Source organism: Parasteatoda tepidariorum, chromosome 6, assembly GCF_982258835.1.
Source record: "Parasteatoda tepidariorum strain Cologne lab strain chromosome 6, Ptep-v5.0, whole genome shotgun sequence".
Taxonomy (NCBI): Eukaryota; Metazoa; Arthropoda; class Arachnida; order Araneae; family Theridiidae; genus Parasteatoda; species Parasteatoda tepidariorum.
The window spans coordinates 59,001,984-59,027,646 of NC_141760.1; the positions used below are offsets into that span (position 1 = coordinate 59,001,984).

The 25,663-nt window shown below is 28.2% G+C and overlaps 2 protein-coding genes across 4 annotated transcripts in view; one reads left to right on the plus strand and one right to left on the minus strand.

Moving 5' to 3' along the window:
• The window catches only part of LOC107440265 (motile sperm domain-containing protein 2), a 28,133-nt gene extending 9,809 nt beyond the window's left edge, over nucleotides 1-18,324 (minus strand). Inside the window, exons 1-7 of one of the 3 annotated variants that reach the window (XM_016053144.4) lie at nucleotides 18,147-18,324; nucleotides 7,248-7,394; nucleotides 5,813-5,899; nucleotides 5,120-5,274; nucleotides 4,387-4,447; nucleotides 3,998-4,036; nucleotides 2,054-2,178 (exon numbers count right to left, since the gene is read on the minus strand). In XM_016053144.4, coding sequence (XP_015908630.2) covers nucleotides 2,054-2,178; nucleotides 3,998-4,036; nucleotides 4,387-4,447; nucleotides 5,120-5,274; nucleotides 5,813-5,899; nucleotides 7,248-7,394; nucleotides 18,147-18,246 — 714 coding nt within the window. In that variant the 5' untranslated portion in view covers nucleotides 18,247-18,324. The remainder of the gene's footprint in view (nucleotides 1-2,053; nucleotides 2,179-3,997; nucleotides 4,037-4,386; nucleotides 4,448-5,119; nucleotides 5,275-5,812; nucleotides 5,900-7,247; nucleotides 7,395-18,146) is intronic. The other 2 variants (XM_016053143.4, XM_043041467.3) reach the window with 2 other exon arrangements.
• A 167-nt stretch (nucleotides 18,325-18,491) lies between these two features.
• On the plus strand, nucleotides 18,492-23,182 carry LOC107440266 (ARL14 effector protein-like). The gene is made up of 3 exons (XM_016053145.2): nucleotides 18,492-18,640; nucleotides 20,224-20,279; nucleotides 22,846-23,182. The coding sequence occupies exons 1-3, from the start codon at nucleotides 18,626-18,628 to the stop codon at nucleotides 23,087-23,089; spliced, it is 315 nt and encodes a 104-aa protein (XP_015908631.1). The 5' UTR covers nucleotides 18,492-18,625; the 3' UTR covers nucleotides 23,090-23,182.
• The last annotated feature ends 2,481 nt before the right edge of the window (nucleotides 23,183-25,663 follow it).

Consider the following 25,663-nt stretch of genomic DNA (forward strand, 5'->3'; position numbering starts at 1 on the left):
CACGGTGTTCAAAGAGGACAATTGTGGATGAATTCTGCTCATTCCAAGAATGCAAGAACACAAAAAAGAGGAGCGTTTACAAACTGAACTTTTAAAAAATATTTGTGACGATGTCACAATAACCTGTGACCTCTCTTAGCTTGTCCAGAATCGACAGGAAGTGGAAAAAAGCTCTGTCATGTTCGCTCCAATAGTATACGCATTAAAGATTATAATACCATAGCTGCCAACATAGATATGAAAAAAAATCCAGTCGATTTTACGAAATATAAATTGTTGCATAATGTACTAAACATTTTACACATAGGTATTTTTATAGTCAAAAAGAAAAGCTGCAATATTTCCACTCATGATTGGCATTAAATATGCTTGAAAAGTTGTGTATTATGTTTACTCATAATTTTGAATAGCAATAGGCATTTAATTCATAAAAAATAATTAAGATTTTTTAATTGATGAAAAAAGGGAGTTCTGGATAATGATAAACTGAATATTTTAGAACAAAAAAAAGTTTTAAATAGATTTCTACAAATGAGGCTCGCTTCATTATATATTAGTAATACTTATTTAAATATTCTGGCAAGCTATAATTCATGCAAAAATTCTATTTCAATGGATTATTTCAGGAAGCTTTCTCAATTTTAAAGAATTTTCTAAAATATAAAAAAACCAGGAAAATTTTTATTAAACCAGTAGACCAGGAGAAACTAGCAAAACCCAGTATTCTACTGGAAAATCCAGTAGAGTTGGCAGGTACGCATTAATTTACTCACCACAGTTTTCATATCTTAAAGACTGCAGAATAAAAAAAAATTCTGGTACTAAATAACTAAGACAAAATTAACAAATGAATATTTTTATAATAGAATAAAAATCAGGGCTTCAAAGTAAAACTCTTCTACAGAATTTTTTTTACTATTTTTTGAAATGCATTATTCAAAATAAACTCTGTACTTTAAAAAATAAAAGATTAAACCTGCATTATTTAAAATAAAAGATTAAACCTACTTTGTCAATAATAACTATAGGTAAACCTCACCTAATCTGCATTGACAGTTCGCTAAAAAAAAGGTTTGTCCCAATTAAACTCTGTCAACATGCACATGTAAAAAGTATGTCAATTTTCAAAATCTGCCAGGGTTGTCGACAAGCAAACAATTACTGTATATCCCAGTGTATACGTTTCCTAACCCCCAAAAGTTAAATCTTAATAAGGGTCAACATATACATAGAGATATATTCCCTCCTTAGTATGGAAACTATATCAGACATGGGACGATAATTTGAAGCACAAAAGATTATAAATCTCTTCTTGAAGGCAGATACTTTTTTTATCAGACTATTTTACACTACTTTTTTTATCAGACACTATTTTAAATATTAATTTTGCATTCGCTTCTTTAATAGATAAAATATATTTAGGTGATGGGGAAATTTTTGTGTGTACAACAGAAAAGAACATTTTAGAAGCTAATGGCTGATTACATTATTGTGGATTTCATTGACATAATTGTATTGTGCAATTGAATGGTATTGACTACCATATTTAAGAATCAAATGGGGCATGATGCCTAACATGTAGATATTGTCAAAGTCTTTGTAACACTTGCTTAAATGAGTTAGATTGTATTATGACCTGATTTTTGAACCCTTCATAGCTCAAAGAATTTTCAATAATAGTTAATATATGGATGATTAGCTGAAAACATTGTTTGAGACATCATGCCATCAACATTGAATTTTGACTGACATGAGTGGGATTTTATTTTCATGCAAGATTTAAATATTTTATGTTTCTATGAAATTTTCTTTCAATTTTAAATATATTACTAAGCTTAAATACACATTAATTTCTTGCTTCTAATTATATGTGTATTTATTTAAAAATAATTAAAATTTAGTTAACATTAGTTTACTACATCAGGTAAAGTCATGAGGGCGTCAAAGTTTACTGAGATTCAACTGCATTTCCAATTTTTTCATTTTAAAGTATTTTCCGAAAGAAAATTAAAACATACAATAATTAATACTAAACTAACTTAATTATACTCACAGTCCCACCCATATCTACAGGAAGATTCTCAGCTGTTACGAAATTTTGGACGGTGGTTTTGTTCACAAACTTAATCTTTTCTACAAAGTCTTCAGGTAACCAGGCTTTTATGATCTTCCACGCGGCTAAAATTTCAATTAAATACCTTTATTAAATAAAACAAAAAATGCAAATAAATTAGGTACAAAGCTGCCATATACATATTAGATTGTTGCTAAATTTATCAGATAGTTTGCATATTAAGAAACTGAAAGTTGTTAACTATATGATATTTAGCATAAAAATATCAAGTAATAGTGTATCAATCATTATAAAACAAACTTTTAACAGTAAGGGTAAAGATACTAATGTATGTTAATATCTATGCAATTATTTGTGAATTACTATGCAGAATTACTATGAATTACATTATTTATGAAGTACTATTACTCTATATTTACTACTTTCAAAATTTAAAATTAAACTTAAATTAATGCTGTCACATGGTCACTATTATTTGACAGATCAATTAGTAAGACTAAAAAATAAATTAGGTTTAATAATAAAATTGATTAAGAAAGTAATTGATTAAAATAAAATATTTTAGAAGCAATTTTCTAACAAAAAGTTTTAGTTTAACTGCATATAATAATTTGAAAATATTTAAGAAGTTACCTCATGCCTTACTTTAGAAAACTACACTAAAACTAAAGAAAAACCAAGCACAAACTCAATGCACGCTTGGATTTTATCATTGGTGCACAGTTTTACACTGACACGTGAAATATTCCATCACAAGGTCAAAGATTAATTTGAATTCATTACTATTATAAAATATTTAAAAATAGCTTATAAAATACATAATGTTATTGGAAATTATTTAGTCGTAGCATTTTCTGCTGAATACAGAGTGATTTATTATTTATACAATTATTTGGTCAAATATTTATTATTCAGTCAAAATCGCTTTTTGGTAAATAGATAATCAATATGAGAATACATTGGTGAGTAAAAATTTTCCTTTATTTGAGAAAAAAAAAAATAAACATTTGAAATTGTTCATATAAAAGAATGCAAAATATTTATATTTTAAAAGTTAAATTTTATAAAATTAAATTTAACTTCTAAAAACAGATTCTTCTAAAAAATAGCTGCATAACTATGTTCAAAAATATCATATTCAGGTAAATGAACACTTATGCTCTTATCACCAACTTTTTTATGCATTTTATAAAATTAAATGTATTTATCTTCCATTTATTGCACGAAATGTTATCTTTTTATAACATCTTGCAAATAAATTAGATCCCAAAAAGAGAAAAACAATGGGTTATAAGAAAAAAAACACTGTTACGAAAGGGATGAAGACAAATTGTTTTTAAATTTATAATTTTTTATATTCCTAAATATGTAAATTACATCTTGAAAATCTTCTCTTCTTAATCATTAATATTAACAAAGTAAAAAAAAAAAATTAAGCTGTTCTGATTCAACTTATACTTTTAGAAAATTTATTCAAAAAGTATGTCCATCTTATTTCTGATTTCATTAATTAATGCTAATTCAGTAAAATAAGGGAATAAACAAACCAAGAGTAATAATTCTTTACATGTACAGAAACTTATATAAAGTATAAGTTAATTCTTAGCTTACTAGTTGATTCTCAATTTAATACTAATTTGTTTTTGGTACACTATGTTTTTAGCTACAAAGTAAAGATAAGAACAAAATTGCCATCAATTTTTAAGATTGATTTTTACTTCACTTTTATTTTTCAAAAACCTTTAGAAGTTTATTTTACAATACCTAAGAAACTAGTCTTAACAGGCAACTGCATTTTAAAAAAAATTCAGTTTTTAATCTAATAAGAAACACAATATTTTAGTTAAAATAGTTTAAACAGAATATTATAGTCCAAATTTATTTAAGAAAACAGATTTAAAGGAAGAAATTAAAGAAACTTACGGTTCAAGATCCATGGAAATTCATAAATCAATATATGAGCTACGAAATTGAAGAAAACATTTATAATGAGTATTATAGGAAAAATTCTACAATAAACTAAATATTGAATAAGTTTTTAAAAATTATGCCATTTTATTTTTGGTTTGAAGTTCTTTAAGTATTAAAGTATGGAAATATATTTAAACAAATCTTAAAAAAATTTTAAAATTGAATAAACTTGCAATTTAACATAAGGAAATAAAATATAATATTCTAGCACAGTTTAAATAATTTAAAAAACAACCTCAAGCATTGTAACTATTACAATAAAAAAATTGGAAAAAAAGTGAAGTTTTCTATATCAGAATATTTTTTTTATTCACAATGGTTAAAAAAAAATTCTTGCTTACCTAAACTGTCAGGATAGTAAGATCTGAACAAAGTGATTAAGAACTTTATAAGATCCAGATCCTTTAAAGAAAAAAAAATTAGAAAAAAAATTACATTAAGTACAAGCAAACCAACCAAATTATGCGGGGAAAAAAAGACAAATTGTTAAATAAGGTTAATACTCTTATGCATGTTAAAAAATGATAATATATTTTTCTTTTAAATCATATTGTACCCATAAAACTTTCATTTATTGTCAATATTAAACTACAACCACGATAAAACATTTTGGTTATAATCAGGGATGGTTGTAGTGATAATCCAGAGACAAAACTGCATATGTGCACTATGCAACCACAATTTAGACCATAGAGTGGTAGTAATTACTCACTCTCCACACTACACTTTCCAACTGTGCATGGACTTTTTTACTGCCATAATTATTAAAGACTCAAATTGGAAGAGTAAGCATATGAATAAAATTTTATAAACATTGTTCTTAAGTATAATTCAATTAAAAGTATATAAATTACATAAAATATTTAGCCAAAGCAAATTCAAAATTAAATTATAAAAATGAAAAAAAATTTTTACGAAGAGCATTACATTGCTAGTTTAAGTTTATGTTTTTAGTTTACCTCCAAGAAAAAGAAAAAACATGTATTCCAGGATTTAATAAAGTACAAATTAAAGTAAAAGAAATTAAATGCGCATTATAAGAATAGTGTTAAGAGAAAAACACAAATTGCTTACAAGATTACTTAAACCAGCTCCTTCACAGCTCATGATGACAGACATTCTACCTCCTTTTGTTTGTTCCTCCATCAATTCAACCCAATAAATTACAAAACGCCGAAGTTCTTTTGCAAAATCTGGGGCCTTTTTATGAAACCTCACAAGAAGCATGACTGCAAAAAATATTTAACATTACAAAAAAAAAATACTAGAACTATTTCTACAATGCTAATTAAACTTTGCAGAAATTATCACAAGGCAATAATTTTAAATTAAGTTATTTTTACGTGATCATAAATAACAAATACATAATTAGCTTGATCAACATCTGAGTTCCAATAATATAAAACAATTAGAGGTTTAAAAGTTTAACTTCATAATCCCTGATAAAGTAGTAATGTCGAAAATAATTTTAATTGCACAAAAATGTATTCTGACAAAGGATTAAAAGAAAGATCGCCAGTTTGTATTTTAAATTGTATTTAATTTTTTCAGACCTCAAACAGAAAAAAAAAAATTCAGTTTTTATTACTATAAATAACCACAGTGAGCATACTGTTTTTCACTTTTAATTCATTTTGTTAATTCAGAGTCAAAAATATTTTAAAATTAAACACCTATTATAAGTTCTGTACTTAAAAATATTATACACTTATAAACATAACAATATTCAAACAAAAAATAAATTTTATGAGAAAAGAATCACATTACTTATTGGATTGTTTTCCTTATCTTTATTGTAAGGAAAAACAGCTTTCGCTTCAAAGAATTCACGAGGTATAGAGGCTGCAGTCACATCTAACAAAGAAAAATATATTAATCACAGAATAACGTTATTCAATTTTTAACACAAATTCATTAAATTTATTAATTCAAAATTACAAATTTTCAACTATAAATTGGCATAGAATACTATAAATTGATATCAACTTTAAAACTTAAAAATAATCTAAGACTTACTTATAAAAGACTTAAATACAGTTCACACTTCATTTTAGAAACTAACTTTCTCAATATAACATAAAAGTATCTTATTTATAAATTCAATACACAACATTAAATTCTGATAAAAAGTAACACCTAAATTATTTAAGAAAATTCACTGTCCATCGCCATTAGGGTGATACATGAAAAAAGAAAACAATCGCTTACAATTCCCCCAATCGGAATATAGAAAATGTTTTACATTTAATTTGTTTACAGAAGGTAGCAGCCAGATACTGTTAATTGTTTCATGGATTAGTTTTTAATTCAGCAGCACAGATGTAGTTAAGAGCATTTGTGAATTGTGATATAGGTTTTAGTATTTCAAAATGTTCAAAGTTTAAAAACTGCTGCATACAGATTTAATTATTAAGTTCCTTACTACAGCAAATCTGAGTTAATCAGCAAGTATGTTCATAGAATCAAAAGTTTGGATATAATAATAATTGGTATTAATTTGTGATTTAAGTTTTAAAAAGAAAAAGGTATGAACATTGGAGATTTAGGAAAAAGTACAAGATGAGCCTGTCACAATTTTGTAGAAACAATATTCCAGAGAATTCATATAAAGCAACATTTTAATAATAACAAACTCAAAAACTAAGACAGTCCCAAGAGGTATTCAGCAATCACTTAAAGCAAAGGACACAAACTCATGGAGAAGAGCCTCTGGGAGGCAATAAAGTAAATATGAATTATCTATGTATTACGAATTAAATATTTAAAGTTATATAAAAAAAAGATTGATTATTAGCATGATACAAGAATGATAAATTATTAGCAAAAGTGCAAGATAAATAAAGATAAATAAAAGAAATAAAAATCAGATAAATAAAAATTTAAGATAAATTAAAGTTAATTACAAAGAAATATAATGTAAAAGATGCATCTGTTAGAATAATTTTTTTTCAATCAAAGAAAAGCAAGTTTTTAGAATCCTGGAATATATATTTACCCTGCACACATTTTATTTTTCATACTTTTAATAAAATAAGGGATACTTGAACAGGATTTTTTTTTTTTACTCTGTAAAAATATTTTTAACAACTTTGAAATCCAATATTCTACATCATGCAATTATTGAGGAAAGTACAAAAAAAAAAACTTACACAGTACATAATAAATGTAAAAATAAATAGATTTCATAAAAAGAAGTAAATACCTTTGACACCAAAACTTTTCCTCCACTTCAAGGCTTCATCAACCATTTCAAGAGCAGCATCAAAGTTTCCTTTTTTATGATTAATATATCTTTTACAGTAAGCATCATCATTTCTGATTTTATCAATGTCACACTGCTCATAGTCATCTGAAAAAGAAACAGCTTCATTTAAATTTAATAAATTAACAGTCTTAATTCAATTCTTAAAATGCATAAAAAAAATTACTAGATACAAAGTTTCCACACAGTTTAATTTAACCTGGGTCCCAAGGACCCAGCTATCATTGAAAAGTTAGAGGGAAAAATGGGATACCAATAATTAAAAATTTGCTATAATGTTTGAAATACTTTAAAAATGTACATCTTAAAGGTACATAATTAAAACCTGTTTTACCTCAATTAAAGGTTAAACATAAAAAGGTCAAATTACTAATTCAGTACACTAATATCATTTTACAAGGTTAATTAATACAGCCTTAATTGAACTCAAAATTCTCTTATATAATAAGTAATTTAATAGGGAAGTTTCAAAAAAATATTTTAAGACCAACCACAAAAAATAAGATCAATTTTTCGAATTGTAACATTATATATAACCAATTTATTTTAACATTTCAACAAAATACAACAGGAAAAACCAGACTATAATAAAAAAAATGTCAGAAGGGGAACTCCAGATTTTCCAAAAGATGACAACTGCATTGTGTTTTTTGTTCCTTTTCCCTCAAGTCCTCTTTTTTAACTATTGCATTAATTTTTATAGATAATTCCTTTCAATCATCCTTCATACCAAAACAAAATATATTAAGAAAAACCAAAATATTAAGGGAAAAAAATTAAATAAAAACGCTTTTAAGAGCCAAACATGTTAGATAGAGCCAACCATAAGTTACAGAATGCGACACAAAGAAGACTTCTGCATAAACATTTCTTTGTCAAAATTCTTGCTCCACAATATAAGGGGAGTGGATATGCAATCACAATCTAGAAAATAAGGTGATAATTGTTTAGTCAAGAGAGAGAACGAATGCTTAGGTCCCCTAATGTTAATTTCACTTTTTGCATTTACGGGTACCTCAAAAACTTATTTTATGATTAAAAAAAGTTCTTAACTTATTTATGAAATAACTAATAGCTCCCAAAAATAGCTACATAGTAAAATAGTTTAATTATTAAAATTTCGTTGTTTTATTTAATAATACTCGGAAAAAATTTGCATTGTGAGGCATTTTTTTTAATATAAATTTCAAATGATAAAATACAAAATTTAAACGTAATCGGTTAAAAAGTTTGGCACTAATAAAAATTTTTTTTAAAAAAAGGCACATTTTTAAATATTACTTTTCCAAAACGATCCGACCGATTTCGTTCAAATTTTGAAACTTAAAATTTCCAAAAAATTTTTTTGCCTGACAATTCAAGTTTCTTTTAGCTATTAAATAAAATATAATTTTTTTCTATGACTGTCTTTAGGCTAACTAGTTTTATAAATAAGTGCAAGAGTATGAGTTGTGCAATAAGTTTTAAAGATGACCAAAAATGCAAAAAAGTAAAGATGCAACCAATTTCGCATTGCAGCTACTCCACCCCATCCCCTCTATTACAGATGGCCACAGATCAAATCCGTTGAAAAAAAGATGTGCTGAGAACGTACGCTTGTGTGTTTGATTCAATATTTTAATTGTTAGCACTAATTAAATAGCATATTTGAGAATTGAGTCAACCTTTTGAACCATTAAAACTTTAATAGTACGTGAAAATCCGATCATTAGAAATAAAGTTATTCCAGACGATTTTTTTTTTCACATTGTAAATCTCTAACTTATTTTTTTGCACTGATAGTTCAAATGATTTAACGATTCTATTTATTCTAGTGTAGATTGAAGATGATTGTATACGATAATATAATTTTTTTTTAAAATTGGCCCAAATTAAAACACCATGTGAAAAGCTTTCTTTTTTTTCTTCAATAGGAATTTAAAAAAAAAAAAATCTACAATTATGCCCTTTAAATTATATCTTGTTTTTTATATTATAATTTCCTTCGGGCGCACTTTTGTTTATTTAATAAAATACTTTAGCAAAACAATTTAATATTACCACAGCTTTCAAAACGCTGCCAAACTTCATTTTCTTTCAATATCATAAACAAGGGCTAATTGAGAAAATATTTTCAAGTAAAATTAAATTATTCATTTCAACTTCCTTTCGTATGATTAACTACTCTTAATTTCACCACATTTCGACATTTGGAAATTAACTATAACATTGTTTTAAAAATGTTGGCTATGGTTGATCATGAAAAATAAGAATGCAGCGACCTTTACGTGAAGAAAACAAATATTTTTAGTGGATAGTTTTAGATTTAGTTCGCAAGTCTCATGAAACGCATCCCCCACCCCTTATTTTGGCCCTCTACGCGTTTTTGTGCGTTAGCAATAGCAAGAGCCCTGTTATTAAACTAAATGATGAATAAAGAATAATTTGTTTGTAAAAATTCAAAGATAACTTATTTTAAATTAATCAGCATAATTTGAGCATTTTGTTCGAATACCGAATATTAGGGCCAAAAAAGTCGATCGAATATTAAGCATAATATAATATATATTGCTGAATAGCAATATTTCGTTTAAAAATTTAATAAATATTTTTATATCCATTAATAAGTTGTCATGATAAAAAAATATAGGGTAAAAGGAAAAATTGTTATCAATTAGAAATGTTTAAGATAAAAAAAAAAGTAATAAAAAACTAACAGCTATTTAAAAGGGGGGAAAATGTAAACGTGAAAAAAAGAAATAGAAAGAAAATCCTCTTAAGCCTTAGAAATAAAGATAAAAAGAAAAAAAAGTACCATCTCTCGGAGAAAAAAATTAATATAACGTTAAAAGATAGTATATTGAAAACACTTTTACTGTAAAGCCAAAAAAATGCCTTGCCAAAAAATAACTTGCCAAACATTCGGCCAACCGAATATTAGGCTAAAAGGCCGAATACCGATTATTCGTTTCATACATATATTATTTCCTACAAAATTATTTGATCAGTTGTGTTAAAGATTTTAAACTTCACATCAGCTGTGTAACAACCAAACGAGGAAAAAACTGTTTAAAGGTTAGAAATAGTTCCAGAATTGTAAAAATTTTAAATAACATGTAAAACCCATCCACGTCTATCAATATGAATTCCCTAAATTCCTTCTATTTAATACCACTAATTTATACATAATGAAGAAAGTTGAAAATCGTACAAACGTATATTGTTTTGACTCTCAAAAATGTGTAGATTTAATTTAAAGAGAAAAAAACCAAAAGTTTGTTATGTACTGAAATTAAATTGATTGAATGTTATGTGTCAGTGAACCAAGAGCTGGCTGCGACTATGTTGCGCTAAACACGATATTTAATAAAAAAATTAAACGATGCTAAAAACAGAATCCGACAAAACCAAAAGGGACGGAGGAACAATTAAAAGAAAAGGAAAAAGATCCCATAGGTTTCCTGGGAGTCTTTGAAACAGTCTTCACCTAAAAATAAAACGTCTTTAAAATATTTTATTTCTTAACTAGGCATTAACATGTCTAGGCATTAACAATTTTAAAGCATTAAAATAAAAAAAGTGGTTTTCTGAAAGGCGTTTTAATTAAAAATTTTCCATGAATTTTTTTAGTGCGAAAAACCTGATTATGAATAATTAAATGATAAATGTTTAAATTAGGCACCATTAATTTTATAAAAATATTAAAATTTATAAATGATGAAACACATGAACTTTTGTGACGGAGAATTTTTGAACTCATCAGCGATTACCGCTAAACGCTGGGCTCGATGGTACCATTTCTGTTTTTCATAACCATTCAAAAACTTAAATTGTTAATTTTTAAGCTTTCTTCCTTATAACTTTAGATTTATTTAGACTTATGCTTAAACGCAGACGACTTCTTTTTTCTGTATTGGTTATCACAACCTTTAAACTTAAACTAACCCACGGCTGCGCAACTGATCACTGATAAAGTAAGAAATAAACAATTTATGCTAATCATATAAGGCCAATTGTTAGGGTTATTCAATTATTCGGACAATTAATAAAGTATGTTTCATTCGAACAAATAAATATAAGATTCTGGACGATAACACTGTTTAAATAGCCAATAGACAAAAAGAGATTTCAAGGACAGAATAGAACAAATAAATTTCCTCATTCAGCATGTTGAAAACAATCTAGTTCAGGTAAGTCTGCGAAATTATTCTGTCAAAGGACTTTCAAAAGAAAAAGAACTAAGTAAACTGTATAAGGTTCGTCCACAGTATTTCAAGGCCATTTTTCAGTGAATGTGTTACAATATTAATAAAAAAATGATATAAAAACGAATATGAATTGGAATTTTTATTAACTCGCATGATGTATTTAAACAATCAAAGGTCGAAATACTACAATTTATATCTAATAAATCAAAGGAGGAAAAGCGTTGCATGCTGCAATAAAATTAACATATTGAAAAGAAATTCGTGCTAAGAGAATTTTAATAAACATCTAATCTGACAAAAAGAAATAAAAACCTCTTAAACTCAAGAGAGTTAGAAAATAAAAACTAATTTCTTAAAAAAAATAGATTAGTTTGATTTTCTAAAAACTAAATTCTGTTTCGTTTAATGAAATTTAAATATAGATATTACACTTAGCAATGTAATATTAGCATCATTCAACTTAAAACTGATCAACAACAACAACAAAAAAAAATTACAATAAACAAAAATATATTTTAAAAAATTAGTTATCGAGTGTCTAATAACGAGATTTTAGAACCGTAGGGAAAAATCGAAAATACCCAAACTCATTCACATTAGTAATGATAATAAAAAAATTAAATTTTCTTTTCTTTTTTAGCAACGTTTGTTATTGAAGAACTTGTGAGCGAAAAAGAATGTTTCAAACCATTTGAAATTCCAACAATAACTTAAAGTATATCAGATTTTGTACAACTTAAAGAAATAAAATTACCTTTTAAGAGATTGATACAAAAGTTTTTAATTAAAAGTGTTAAATGGAACCTGATCTGAATGCCAAATGAATTTGGTTGCTTTCATAAATAATTTTTCAACTAATTTCAAAATACTTTCGAATTGCTAATGTTTATAAATAAAAACTATTTTCTTTAAATAAAAACGATTTAGATAAATAAAAATGTTTTATAGTTCCTTCACAAGTTAACCGAGAATTTGACTGATTTCCTTGTAAATATTTCTATTTAATTCAATTATCAAATTTAAAACTATTTTTTTAAAAGTACGTCAAGTATGATGTTGAGTGAAGACCAAAAATTTTGAAAACGGGAAGATGGAACAGAAAATTATCCTAATTCAGAAAACAATTTGTAAGGACTTATTATGGAAAGAAAAAATTTTCATAAGAAAATGAAACTTAAATTTTTCGTAATCTGAATTTTACCTGTGAGCAATTTTTCAAAGAATACTAAATATTTATTTCCCTGATCTTTTATGAGGCCCTTGTTTGTCCGGACCGAAAGCTAATACAGACATCCCTGCAATATTAGATAACGTTAAAGCATGATACATTATATTTTCTCCTTTTTACTTTTAATTTCCTTTTTCGTCAAGACAACTTTTTTACCAATAGAGTTCGGTTTGAATTTTTTAAAATATAATTACGTGGCATGGCGGAACAGATGCTAGAAAAAAAAAGTAAAAATTAATACAAACTCAGAGCACGCCAGAAGAAAAACGTGCATTTTATCTGCAAAGCAACAAACACATAAACTAGGAGATTATCTATTTTGTTGACTATTTCCTTGTAATCTGGATCACACAAAAATTGAATAAAAGCTATGATAAGAAAACTGTCATTTCAAATTTCGAACGAGATAGCACAATTCCATGAAAGTAAATAAATATAGCTATTGACGCATCACATACGCTATAGAATTGAATAATATACGTGAACAATTTAAACATAACATTATCTTGTCTTTTAGGGGTCCCACATATACACAATTTTGAGCAGAACTGCAATTGATCTACTACACCCTCGAAAACCAGAGTTAAGAATTATTAACAGGTGAAAAAAATGTGCTGAATAGTTTTAAAACAATTTTAAAGAAAATAGTTTAGCTGTCCTGATCAGAAAAAAATATTTTGGCAGTTTTGACATTAAATTTAGCAATAAAAAAAAGGACCAAACAAAATTTTCAATAGTTTAAATTAAAGCTTTTTAATTTCAATTTAAAATTTTATATTAATTTAATTATTATACAGTCGAACCTCGCAAACTCGAACCAAATTTCCTATACACTCAATGTTAAAAAAAACTTGATTTTACGAAATTTTTCTTTAAATCCTCACTAACTCGAATTTTTTTCCATAAATAGTGTAGATTTTTTTCTAAAATTAAAAAAATATTCCAAAAAAAAAAAAAAATTTAAGAATGGCTGACAAGGCATGGATAGATGTGTCTTCCTCTACGATAATGAATGGCTTTAAGAAGTCTGGATTCATTAAAGATCACGAAAGTAGTCAAACAATCAATATCCTTAATTCTGCTGAAAACTGCACCGAAAATGATTGGAACAGATTGATGAAGCTTGATGACATGGAATTTCATGACTTTGTAAACGTAGATGCAGTAACAGTGTGTGGTCAGTGGGGTGACAATGATATTATCGCTCAAACGAAAGCTTCTTGTGAACCATCAGAAGAAAAGGATGAGGAAATCGAAGATTTACCGCCCAATGTTACTAATAAACAAGCACTTTCTGCAGTGGACACTGTAAGGAGATTTATTGAGAGGCAGCCGAATATGTCAGACGAGACATTTAAAGCTATAGTCCACTTAGAAAGTGTTACAGACAAACTTTCTTACACATCTCTAAAGCAAACAATTGAATATTTTTTTAAAAAGGAAAGAGTAAAAAGTGTTTTAGAATAAATATGGAATAGTAAATAAGTTATGTAAAGAGCATTTTTCTTGATTCTACCAACTGATAAAATGCGATTTTCGATATCTCGAATTTTTTTTCTCTTCTCCCTTCAAGTTCGAGATATCGAGATTTGACTGTAATTAGTAAAACTAATAATACTAACTAATAATAAACAGATTTAACTTAAAGTTAAGAGAATTGAATTATTAAATTTATACACTTAAATTAGAGCATTCTAAATTTAATTTATATAATGAAAAGTATTAATATTTCGAGAAGAAAAGATTCAGATTTATGCTTAACTATACCAACAAGAGAATATGAGGTTTGAGGTAAGTTTTCGGTCCAATTTATAAAACAAACAAAACAAAAAATACAGGTATTTTTATACATTACAAAATTAAAATTTGCATGGAATAATGACTTTAAGCACAAGATTTGAGCAGATATCATAACATTTCATATAACGATCTTCATATAACAGGTGGTGTTTAGTTTACCAATGTTTTCTTGAATTAAAATTCTGCACAACAGTAAAATATGTCATGCTTAAACAGTCAGTTCAGCTTGAGTACTAAGACAGATAGAATACAAGACATGACTTCCAAAAACTACATATGAATAATTTTTTAAGGTTACTATAATTTTGAATGATTTTGTTAAACATAAATTAGAGCTACCTAACACTGGATACCCAGTAATGTTCTTGTGACTTAAAACCAGTTCCAAGTACTGGAATCTGGGTAGTGAAATTCCTTTGCTAGTCCGGGTAAATAAATTCTGGCCAGGTATCTGGTGCACCTCTAAAAATTACATCAATAAAGGCAGAGTCCTTCCCTAAGAAATAAAAAGGGCACAGTGCTTCCTCCGAGAAAAGGACACTTAAGAGTTCAGAAAAACCACTGTTAAACTTTATCAAAATATGTAATATTACTGATTTGACTTGAAATTAACTGAATTTCACCCTCAACAATTTTCAAATTACCCTCTCCTACTATTTTATGTGTACATTTCAAAAAGTACTTCTCATTCATTATCAAAATTCCAATCTGTGTATAACTTTCCCTCAAAAATCAAACTAAAAAAAAAAAAAAATTATTAACTGATAAACAGCTTGATTAACTGATTAACAACTTTTTTTAGATCTTTAACTGAAAATTATGAGAACATGAACATTTATTTAAAGGTACATTTTTTAATAAAAAGTATTTTTAAAAAAATACTTTTATAAAATAGTAAAATTTAAAATTAAAATTTTTTTTAATATACTCCTCCCCCTCCATAAAAAAAGAAATAAAAATTTAATCAGAAGTAAATTATTAAATTAACTGAATTTACCAGTGCAATTATCTAATTGCACACTCGTAAAGTAAGAAAATGAAATTAATTTCTGGAAAATTAATAATTTATAAAAATTAAATAAACTATGTGAATTAATTTTTTTTAAATGGAAGATGGAATAAACTAAAAATAATAAGTATACATAATTTATAAAGATTTAAGAGTACATATTTATATTTAAGATAGAAAATTAGACATTCATTAAATAATATAACACTTCGTTAAAAAATAAAACACTAGTAATAGGTTACAGATATTATATTTTATGTAAAAGTAAAATAAGTTATTTTTGTAAAAGAGTAAATATGAAGAGAAACTTAATTATTTTTTTGTATTATATCACATTTTATGTTCTTAAATTAAAGCTAATATTTGTTGCTAAACAATTGTACTGATCATTTTTAGTTTATAGGTAACCATGTTGTTAAATACGATGATCTCGGGGTTTTATATCATTACAAACGCCTTTAACATAATATATTTAATAACAAAAACATGGAAGATGTTCATGATACAGAGGCATGGAGGAAAACTAATTACAATTAATGATTTCACATTAGTGAGCAGAGCGCCATCTGTTGAGTTTTAGAAATTATTATTAACATTGAGAAATATTAACACCACATGTCTTGAAAAAAACAACTTTTCCAAAAGGTATTCAAACCCTGGGTAACAAACTGGTCTAGTAGCACAATATCTTTGAAATATGTTATTTTAATTATTGGAAAAAAAAGAATACCCTTAGAGTTTCATAACTTGAATCACTGGGGTAAAATATCATGCAAATTTTAACTTTATAATAAAACAAAAAAAAAATCTTACTAAAATGAAGGAATGCAATTAAAAATTACAAGTTAAATAATGATCAATAATTAAATAAATTGGCCCTTTCAAAAGCTTATCAAAATCGAGCTATTAAATACAAATCTAAATTAGTTTATACAATTAAATACAAATCTAACTAAATTCAAACTAATAATATGTACCAACTTTAACAAAAGTGCAACATTAATGGTATAAATGCTAAAATAAATAGGTACCTATTGATTTTAAGCTGTTTCTAATCACAAGTGAAGCACAAATGTTGAGTGTGGAGAACGATCAGAAGTAATTTTCAAAAATAGATGAGTTAGTAGAAACGAATTAAAACTTAATGACCTTTTTTTAAAATAAAAAAAGTAAAGATGACACATAACTCCTTATGATAAAAGTATTGTTATAAATTAGATTGATAAAGTAACACAATTTTTTTAATTGCAAAATAAATTTAAGTTCAATGAATTTAAAAAATAAATAAATTAGTAGATGGATAAAGCCAGCAAGTTTTAAATTGGAGATAGAAAAGAAACGTTTCCTAATTTTCGAAAACCTTCGATAAAAAAATTTATAGTATTTACAAAATTCCAAACTAATTTTTAGGTGCTTATCAATTACAGTTTTCCTTCAATGATTTTCATGAATCTGACACTTGATAAGAGCTAAGATAAACAAGGTTATACTCGCTGATAATTAAAGTTTGATCTTTACAGCTTTGTTGATCATAAATAAAGAAGTAGAATGCTCCTCTTTTAGGAAGATTACCTTCAAGTTGAACTATGAGTTGTGCTAGTATTGCTGCTGAAAAGGATGTATTTTCATATTTACACCTGTTATTAGTCCAAAACAGCATGTTTTTTAAGTTCTACTGTTGCAGCCCATGAGCGATATAGTCTAATATAATGATGACTAAATTTGTCCAAACCTGAATTTTATTTTGTAATTTTAACCAAGTACTGTCATTTTTTTTCTCTATAAATGTTAGTCTTTTACAATGGAACTGTCCTGTATCAATACACACAACCTAAGACAAACCTATTTGTGAAATTGTAAAAGCTTGTTTAACAAAATACCATAAAATGATAAATTTTTTATTTTCACCAAAATAAAACATAATACATACGTTCGAACTCCATTTCAATTGCTGTAGTTGCAGAAATCTTTCTTAGTGGTAGCAAATGTAATATTTTATTATTTTAATAATAAAGATTTACTAGAAAATTGTCCACTCTATCACTATTTATAAAAAGTTTAAACGGACATATTAAAGGTCAAATCAAATGGTTCTGAACTTATGTTCTCATAAAAGTTTGGTAAATGTTATTGTTTTCGAAACTCCGGTTTTCGTTCCACCGGAAATTTTTTTTATAAACCTCAAACGTTGGAGTATATATTAATATATTGAATTTTGCTGCACTAGTACATAAAAATCTTGGCTGTTCGGTTTAAAAAATTTTAAAGAAATTGGGACGATGAAAATACATACCATTTGTAAATAAAAATTTTAAATTGTAGTTAGAATAGTTATGAAACAAGGATATTAATAATTAGAAGCTATGACGATATGTCAGAAAACATCGTAAATTTTAGAACTCAAAGGTTAAGAAAAGAAAAATGGCTTGAAATAAGCTTGCATAATTTTAAACTAAGAAGTTCGTAGCAAAATATAGCCGAAATTTTAACTAATAGTTAAATTTTAAAGGAAAAAAAGTTACAAAAATAACCCAAGTACAGTACAAAAACTTAAGCATACATTTCAACGCAATTAAAGTTTTAACCAGGCAAAAGTATAATAAACTTCTACGTACCGTAATTTCCTTTAGAATTTAAATTTTCCAGAAACGTACTCCTTAGTAATAAATGTGGTTCGTTATCATTTGAAGCTGGTGTTTCCACAGGTACCACCATTCTGAAGCAGACGACAATGACTTCCTCTAAAGACCGTAGAAAGTGAAAGCAAGAAAACGTGATCTGTATTAAAATGTTAATATGGCAACGCAAAACTGACGTCAAAATCATGAGTTCATTTCCGCGGTGGCATAATGAACTGGGATCAGAGATTTAATTCGGTTGTTTACTTTGTCGTTAAATTAAATTTATTTTTATTCGCAAGTGGCAATTCTAGATAAGCTATTGGTAGTACAGAAGTAGGTAGACAAAATCATTTAATGACAAAACAAATGTATAAAAGCTTGGTATGATTAACATAGCAATCATTTAGATTACTGTTTTAAAACTATTTGCATTGTTTTTTCCCCCAACAAAATCGATAGATTGTATAAAAGCTATGTCTGAAAATAAGGTAAAGTTAGATTAAAATCCATAGCTGAACCAATCAATGTATTTAAGTTGAAAACCAAAACACAAAAATTAATTTTATACTGAAATTTTCACACTTAAAATAACCTTCCTCTTATATAAAATTTTTAAATTTAGTAAAATTTTTTGTTATTAGTAGGTTACTACTATAACAATAAATTTCACTATGTTGTCTATATTTTACTATAAGTCTATATTGTGAAAGTTATTCCACAATTCTGAGAAATTTTAGGAGTTTTAGCTTTGGAGTTTTATTTCTATTGTTTATTTTAATATTGTAAGTTATAAATAGGCTTAGAATTGTGGTACTTCATAACTCTTTTATATGAATTTTATGTAATTTAATTTCAGGTTGTATCTACATTCCTGCTTATCTAAAAGAGAAGAAAAATACATAAAAAAATAAAATATATTATAATTTATACTTATATTTCCGTTACAATAACATAATGAATTTTTTTCTTTTAAAATATGGCAACTAAAAAGAAAAAACTTCAACTTGTGATTTTAGTTTTGTAACATATTTTAAGTAATACTTTCAACCATTATTGTCAACCATTTCCTAAAAAAATACAGGGGAGATTTCTGCATCCTGATCAGTGACAGAATAATCACCAAGTCTTGGATACTTCCGAGCAGAGGCCAGCGAGAAACTGAAGAGAAAAAAAAATCACAGAAAGGGACCAACTCAAAACCACCCCGGACAAACATCTACATGTTTTTTTTTTTTTTTTTTTTAAAAAATTGCAAGTTTAGAATTTATTTGGCACCTTGGTGATTGTCATTAGCTCAACAGATTAAGATACTTAAATGCCCCCAAAATGCACAAGCTTTTAATATCTAATCTTTTATTTAAAATCCCTTTAATTAATATTTCCTTTTAAAATTTTTGTTTTCTGTGCTTCGTTCTTGTTTTCTTTTTGTTATCATGCTATATTATAGGTTTTATATGCTTGCAGCTCATGCTCTGTTAATAAAACTTAATTTTTCTTTGGAATTTACTTGGTATTTTTCTTACAATCTTTTCTACAATTTCTTTTTTTAATAAACTGTTAAGTAATATTTTGTTTTTTTAAATTATTTTTTTTAATCATTTTTATGTCTATCACTCGCACATGTGTCATGTTTCTCGTGTGTACTCTCCAATTATTTCGATTATTACTTAGCGATTTCAACATAAAATTGGGTTTAATTTCTGTACTATATAATTTTTTCTATTATACTATTAATTTTTAAAGACGCTGTTTACTTTCTGTAACTGTCAAAAGTTTTTTAATATTGTTTTAATTTATTTTTGTTTATAACATTAGACAAATTCCAGCTTGTTTGGATCTCTAAATTTATGTTCCAATTATAAATTTCCATGTAAAAGTTTTTCTATTATAATAATTTTAAAAGACATTGTCTATCTGCTGATGTCATTGTCCATGTCATCAGCGCTTAATCTACACTTAAATTTAGTGTCAGAAAATTAATCAATCGCTTCATATGGTTATAGAATATTATTTGAGTTGCAGTAATTACTATACATTACTTATAATTTAATGTTTTTGCTTCATTTTTTAGAGAGCAAGCAAAACTAGATCAACAGAAAGTCGAAATGCTGGAAGTTCCGATAATTCGTAAGTATAATTTCAGATACTTAGTTCTTGAAATTTATTTATATGTTTATTATTTTTATAAAATAAATGTTACTCTTGAATAAACTTTAAATTCCCCTTTTTATCATCTAGGTTCACATGTTCAAGCTAATATTTTGATAATTTTTTTTATTGTTAAAATTTCTAGCAGCAGCACTTGATATATATCATTCGCTGGAGTGTAAAATCACTCCGCACAAACCCATAAGTAATAACAACAAATAAAAAAAATTAAAACATTCGAAATACAAAAACAATTAGAACAAAAAAACAAAAACAACATTAAATAGAATATTAACAATACAAATATAAACATAAACAGAAAATCAGTCAGTTAGCAGTGTCTGCAACTGTTCCCTAGCATTCCAGTATCTGCCATAGATAAGTAATTGTAACCCCTGTGGCAGAATTTTTTCGAGCAATCTGCGACAAAACTCAATATTACTAGTATCTTTCTGCTAGATACTTTTAATAATAACAAACATATATGTTTCAAATTTAAAATAACAAAAGCACTGTAAAACTATATAATTTTTTTAATAAAACATACAATATTTTTTTTGCTTCTAATATTATTGGTGATATTCTCGCATTTCGTGGGGGAGCTGACTCACAAATTATTTCCTTCTTTGCATTTTGTAAATAATTATCACAATAAAATATATAATTAAAAATCATGAAATCCGTTGTAGAAAAAGATTGACGACAAAATCACACGAATCTGGCTCCTCAGATGTGTGTTTCGCTATGAGATTACGTTGTTGTAATGAATAATATCGAATTAAAAATATCGGATTTAAAAACTATGGAGAAATCAATAGCAGTAACTGCAAAAATTCGATAAAATTATTGCCTTAAAAAGTAAATACTCAAATCATGACTCGAATTTTCTATATTGTTTGAAATATATCGGAATAGTTAAAATCTACATGAAAATCAATATCAATAATTGCCGAAAATACAATCGAAATATTACATCGATTTACTATACTATCGTCGTAAATTGAAAACGTCAAAAAGTGATTATCTAAATGCATGATGCAAATATTAGTAAATTTCTGTAGAAAAACTTTTCAAAAGAAAAATCATTCTGCAAGAACTCTGTAACGTTCTGCGACAATGCCGCCGTATCACTGTGATTCTGCCTCGGAGATTGTAACTATTCACATTTAACTTGTTAATTTAGTTATAGATGCTTGCCAAACCTGCTAAAATCTGTACAAGTTATTGCTCTATCACAAAAATTTCTGAATCAGGAGAAGGTGGTAATGAAGTCAGGTTGATTACACTTACTTTCTGCTTCAGACCCTGCTGTAGTAGAGAATAAAGAGAAAGAAAAGTTTGGCTGGAGAAATATTGCAATATTTAAGAAATTGTGTCTTTTTTTCCTTCTTTTTATTTAATGGTAGCGATGGCGATGAAATTCATTCAGAATTCAAAATTAAATTTTGCACAGTTTGATATCTTTAAAAAAATTAATTTGGTGGTCACTTTCTTTCTAATGAGGAGATTAAGTACTAAATCCACATGAAGTTGGTTGGTTTAAAGAGTTATTGATGCCTGTGCAAGTTTAATTTGTTCAATTGAAAAAGGATTCCTAAACTAAAGATAGAGACTAAAATAAAAGCAAAACCAGTCATATAATTTGGGTTCTTAATGTGAGAGCATTATCTAAGAGTGAAAAAAAAAGGGCTAACAAGGGCATTGTTTCCATTTGTGTTGACTTTTATTTTTGAGTTTGACTTTTAAACACCGCTGCAAAAAAAATAGGTTGAATATTGTTAGTGTCCTGTGTCTTTCTTTTTTTTTAATTGCTGTGCCTTTTTCACACCTACTCTTTTTATACTAGAATTATTGGAGTAAAAACAATCCTATTGAACAAAAAATAGCTTATAGGCTTGCAACATAAAATTTTAATTCTAATAATTAAAGTATCTTCCCTACCCAGCTCAACAATTGCACATAACCTACCTGATATCCTCATGGCTTGTGTTAATATTATTTCTCCATACTAATTATAATTTCTATAACTCAATAGATGGCGCTCTGCGCAGCAATGTAAAATCAGTTAGTTTCTAATCAGTTTCCTCCATAACACTGTAACATCATCATCATCCTTCTTGTTATGAAATATATTTTATGTTAAAAGGCGTTTGTAATGATTGAAACCCCGAGATCTGAGAGATCATATCACCGTATTTAATAGCTTGGGGAACACTTTCATACTTATTCTGACTTGTACACATATTTTGCACGTGCCAACATTTACTGAAATGTTTTGTAAGTGCACACAGTTTCACCTTTAAAAAGTGATTGTGGACAATTTTATTGATATTTACTCCCCCCCCACCATATTTTACGAGTTAAAACTTTTGGACACCAATGTATGTAATATCCTATATAAATTAAATTTCTGCAATGTGCATTAGCATAGTTTGCCTGATACATAAATACTTTATTTTTGTATTTGAAAATTGTATTTGTTTTTATACACATTATTTTTTCTAGTATTTGAATATTTCAATTAAAAAATGGTCAATTTTTTTAGGTCTAAGAAACCAGAAAATTCTAAACACAATGCGAAGTATGATGAAAATGGGATACATTTAGAATCCAAAGCTGATTTATGTGATTGCTTAGACAGAACTTGTGACGGATGTTGGTTCAAATGCCCAAAGTGCTCATCTACAAAATGTGGACATGAGTGCAGAAACAACCGATCTTGGGAATATTTAAGTTACGAAATTGAAGGAACTGATATCACAGTCAAAAATCCTTTTTTAAAAGATTGATTTTTTTTATGAACTGTTATGTTTGTTATTTAATTACAGGAATCAATAATTTACTGTATATTGTGGTTTTAATAAAATGTAAATATCCCAAAATTGGTATCTTTTAATAATAACTACACAACATCTACAAAAATCTTGCAAGAAATATCGATGCTATTTGCATAAAAATACCTTAATGAGTCTTTAAATACTTGTTTTATATTTTTTAGTATGGAAAATTAGGTAATGGTTAACATAATTTTTTTGCCTCCGAAAATAGCACTCCTTCAAAAATGTTTTCCTCTGCTGATCTAAATATAGATAGGAATAGATTTTTTAAATTCTTCTGTTATGTTTCATTAATAAAAGGAATTACTTAAAATTATCTTTTAATAATCTTGTTTTTTCAAATTTCAAAGGAGCAATAAAATTTTCCGAACGTGATTGATGTGTTGCTACAGGAAGTGAGTGTTTTACGTAAAGGGTTTTATGCATAATTATCTCTTATGAAAATACACAAGTGGGCGACCTTTGTGCTAAAATACGAACTAAGGTAGACAACGTTAAAGAGCACAAAAATATTATTAAAAGCAGACAGCTGTTTCAGATGCTCAAAGGGCAACCTTCATCAGTGCAACAGAAAACAATATTAGAACAAAAGAAATTCGGGATATCTCGGTGCACAGCCGCGAAGCGGCTTTAACCGATTCGTCGCTAGTAGTTGGTCGATGTTGGGTTTCATGGGTTCCGTCCTCTCCTGGAGAGACTAGAATCTGAAACAATAAGAAAAAATTAGATCACAGCAAGGCTGTGATAGCAGGAGTGGTGTTGAAGAAAGGGCGTGGCTTCAGTGATGCTGGCACGTGGTTGGCTGATGGTAAAAGTCTATGTTGAACTTGTAGAATTTGATTCAGGCGATCTAGATTTCATAAGTCCAATTAGTAAATTGAAAATATCTTCGTTTTTGATTAATTTTTCAAGTTCAGTTAGGAGGATGAGGAATCTGGCTGCGGGAATGATGTTGTGTCACTGGTGGTGTTGTCTGTTTTGAAAGGCCTTTTAAGTTGTCTGGAAGGGCACTTTGTAAAGTTGGCTGTGTGTTCGCCTCCGCAATTAGCACAGGAAGGGGGGGGGGACGATTTGTCTTTCGTGCAGAGATAGCTTCTATGGTTGCCGGCGCACTTCACACATCGGGCCTCTTTGTTGCAGGAGCGCTGGGTATGGCCGTACTGCTGGCAGCAGTAACACTGAATCAAGCCCCGCCCAACGCGGAAAAGCTCGATTCTGATTTGTCGTTGACAGATGACCTGTGTTGTATTCCTCAATTTGGTTTTGATATTATTTTCGTCTTTGCAAATCACGATAAAATTTAGAGAATCTTTTAATGGCATGTTCTTTTCGTCCTTTCTTATCTTCATTGGTATAATCTTGGTGGGGAAAAGTCCATATTTTTCTAAATCTTTCTCGAGGTCTGCTGGTGATGTCGAATTTAGAAAACCACGAAGGAAGAATTTAACATTCTTGGCCGGAGTAGCAGGGGCCACCTCCGCCGGAGGTGCAGGCTCTGGTTCGGGAACTTCATTGTCCGCAAAGAGGATCTTGAATTTTTTCTTTGCCGGTGATGTGATGGGAGTGGAGTTGCTAGAGTCTTTGTCGCTGATTGCGGGCTCAGGTGCCTTGGTAGGGGTGGAGTCAGGTTGGGGGGTATCGGTGGAATTTTTTGTAGCTGTGAAAACAACTTTTTGAGGCAGGTCTGAACTGGTCTCCTTAGTCTTGGTTGAGTTTTCAGCTATCAGTTTAAGTTTGTGCTGTCTATGATATTCAATGTCCAATCTGTATCTATAGAAAGCGATTTGGGTTGAAACCAGGTCTTTAAAGTTGGTCGGGGGTTCTCTTTTCTTTATGCGTAGTAGCTCATCATATCCTTCCTGATAGACTTTCATTCTTCTGTCAGCTTCGGTGATGTCGTCGCCACTGCACATTTGGTCTCTTTGGTTGCGTAGATTCGCTTCTATATCTTTCAGCTCCGCTGAGTCAATACAGAACGTGCTGCAGTATTCTTCTTGGGTGTACTTGTTAATTGGCCTGGGTGAATTACACCCTCTTTTTCCACCTCTTCCGATATGCTTCGTAGTAGACATAGTGAAAAAACAGGACCGTATCCAGAAAACAATATCTAATCTAATCTAGGAGGTTGTTCGGGGTGCCTGAGGCCGGAACGGCCCTTTACCCCTTCATCTTGTGATGATGTCGATGAGGCTATTCCTTGTGGTTGGAATGAGGATGAGATGATATTAGTAGGATGAGGCTACATCAGTGGAGATGGGCTTGAGTTGAGGCATGAGAGTCATCATTGTGATGGGGAGACCCCATTCAGTAGAGATTGAAGTAGACTTGTGACTTCATGATTCTTAAGGAGCTCCTGCAGTTCTTTTACTAGTGAGACCAGGCGATGAGCTGTGGATGCAGGTGTGTCCTTGGATTGTTGGCTTTTTCCACTGGGGAGGGCCTCGCACCCAGTGAAATTGGAGGTGTGGTTCCCGTCGCAGTTACAGCATTTGGCGGGAGAACTTCTGTCTTTTTCACATTGGTAGG